General features: G+C 57.6%; 1 protein-coding gene across 1 annotated transcript in view; it reads left to right on the top strand.

The window, feature by feature from the left end:
- The first annotated feature begins 346 nt into the window (after nt 1-346).
- Nucleotides 347-602, top strand: part of LOC104159560 (peptidyl-prolyl cis-trans isomerase A) — a 1,079-nt gene continuing 823 nt past the window's right edge. Inside the window, exons 1-2 of the mRNA XM_009697499.1 lie at nt 347-382; nt 484-572. Of these exons, the coding sequence (XP_009695801.1) occupies nt 564-572 (9 nt within the window). The 5' untranslated portion in view covers nt 347-382; nt 484-563. The remainder of the gene's footprint in view (nt 383-483; nt 573-602) is intronic.

Genomic DNA, 602 nt, shown 5'->3' with positions numbered 1-602 from the left:
TGGAGTAACTGGGAGGCAGCGTGCGCTCTGCCTGGGAAGGCTTGAGTGAAATCGGTTTGCAGTTTAATCTCAACCACTGGAACGGAGGTGTATCTGCCCCGGTGACGAGGCGTGTGGCATATTTAAACCCGTTTGGGTGCCGTGCCTCTTAGTTTAGAGTTTCCAGATGCTTCCAGGTGAAAGCACGAGGTGGGGAGCGCTCTCCAGCTGTAGGTACGGCCGGGATCCACCTCCTGGAGGGGCTCTGAGCAGCAAGGGGTGGGAATCCCCGCAGGCTGGAGGTGCCCCTGGCAGAGGGCAGTGGCCAGTCTTCACTTCAGCCTGACTTAACAGCTTCTTTTCTCTTTGCAGCTGTTTGCAGACAAGGTCCCCAAGACAGCAGGTTGGTAAAGCAGTGCTGGCCGCGCTGTGGCTGCACCAGACCCCAGTGCTCTCCCTAACCCTGGGCAAAATTGAGTTGTTCACGGTGGTTTTCTTTTGCAGAAAACTTCCGTGCCCTGAGCACTGGTGAGAAGGGATTCGGCTACAAGGGGTCCTGCTTCCACAGAATCATTCCTGGGTTCATGTGCCAGGTGTGTGGTGCGCCTGCCGCCGCAGGGGGG

This window comes from Cariama cristata, unplaced genomic scaffold, assembly GCF_000690535.1.
Source record: "Cariama cristata isolate BGI_N322 unplaced genomic scaffold, ASM69053v1 scaffold24613, whole genome shotgun sequence".
Lineage (NCBI taxonomy): Eukaryota > Metazoa > Chordata > Aves > Cariamiformes > Cariamidae > Cariama > Cariama cristata.
Note: the sequence above shows the minus strand (reverse complement) of the source record. Positions and strands in the feature narration are given on the sequence as shown.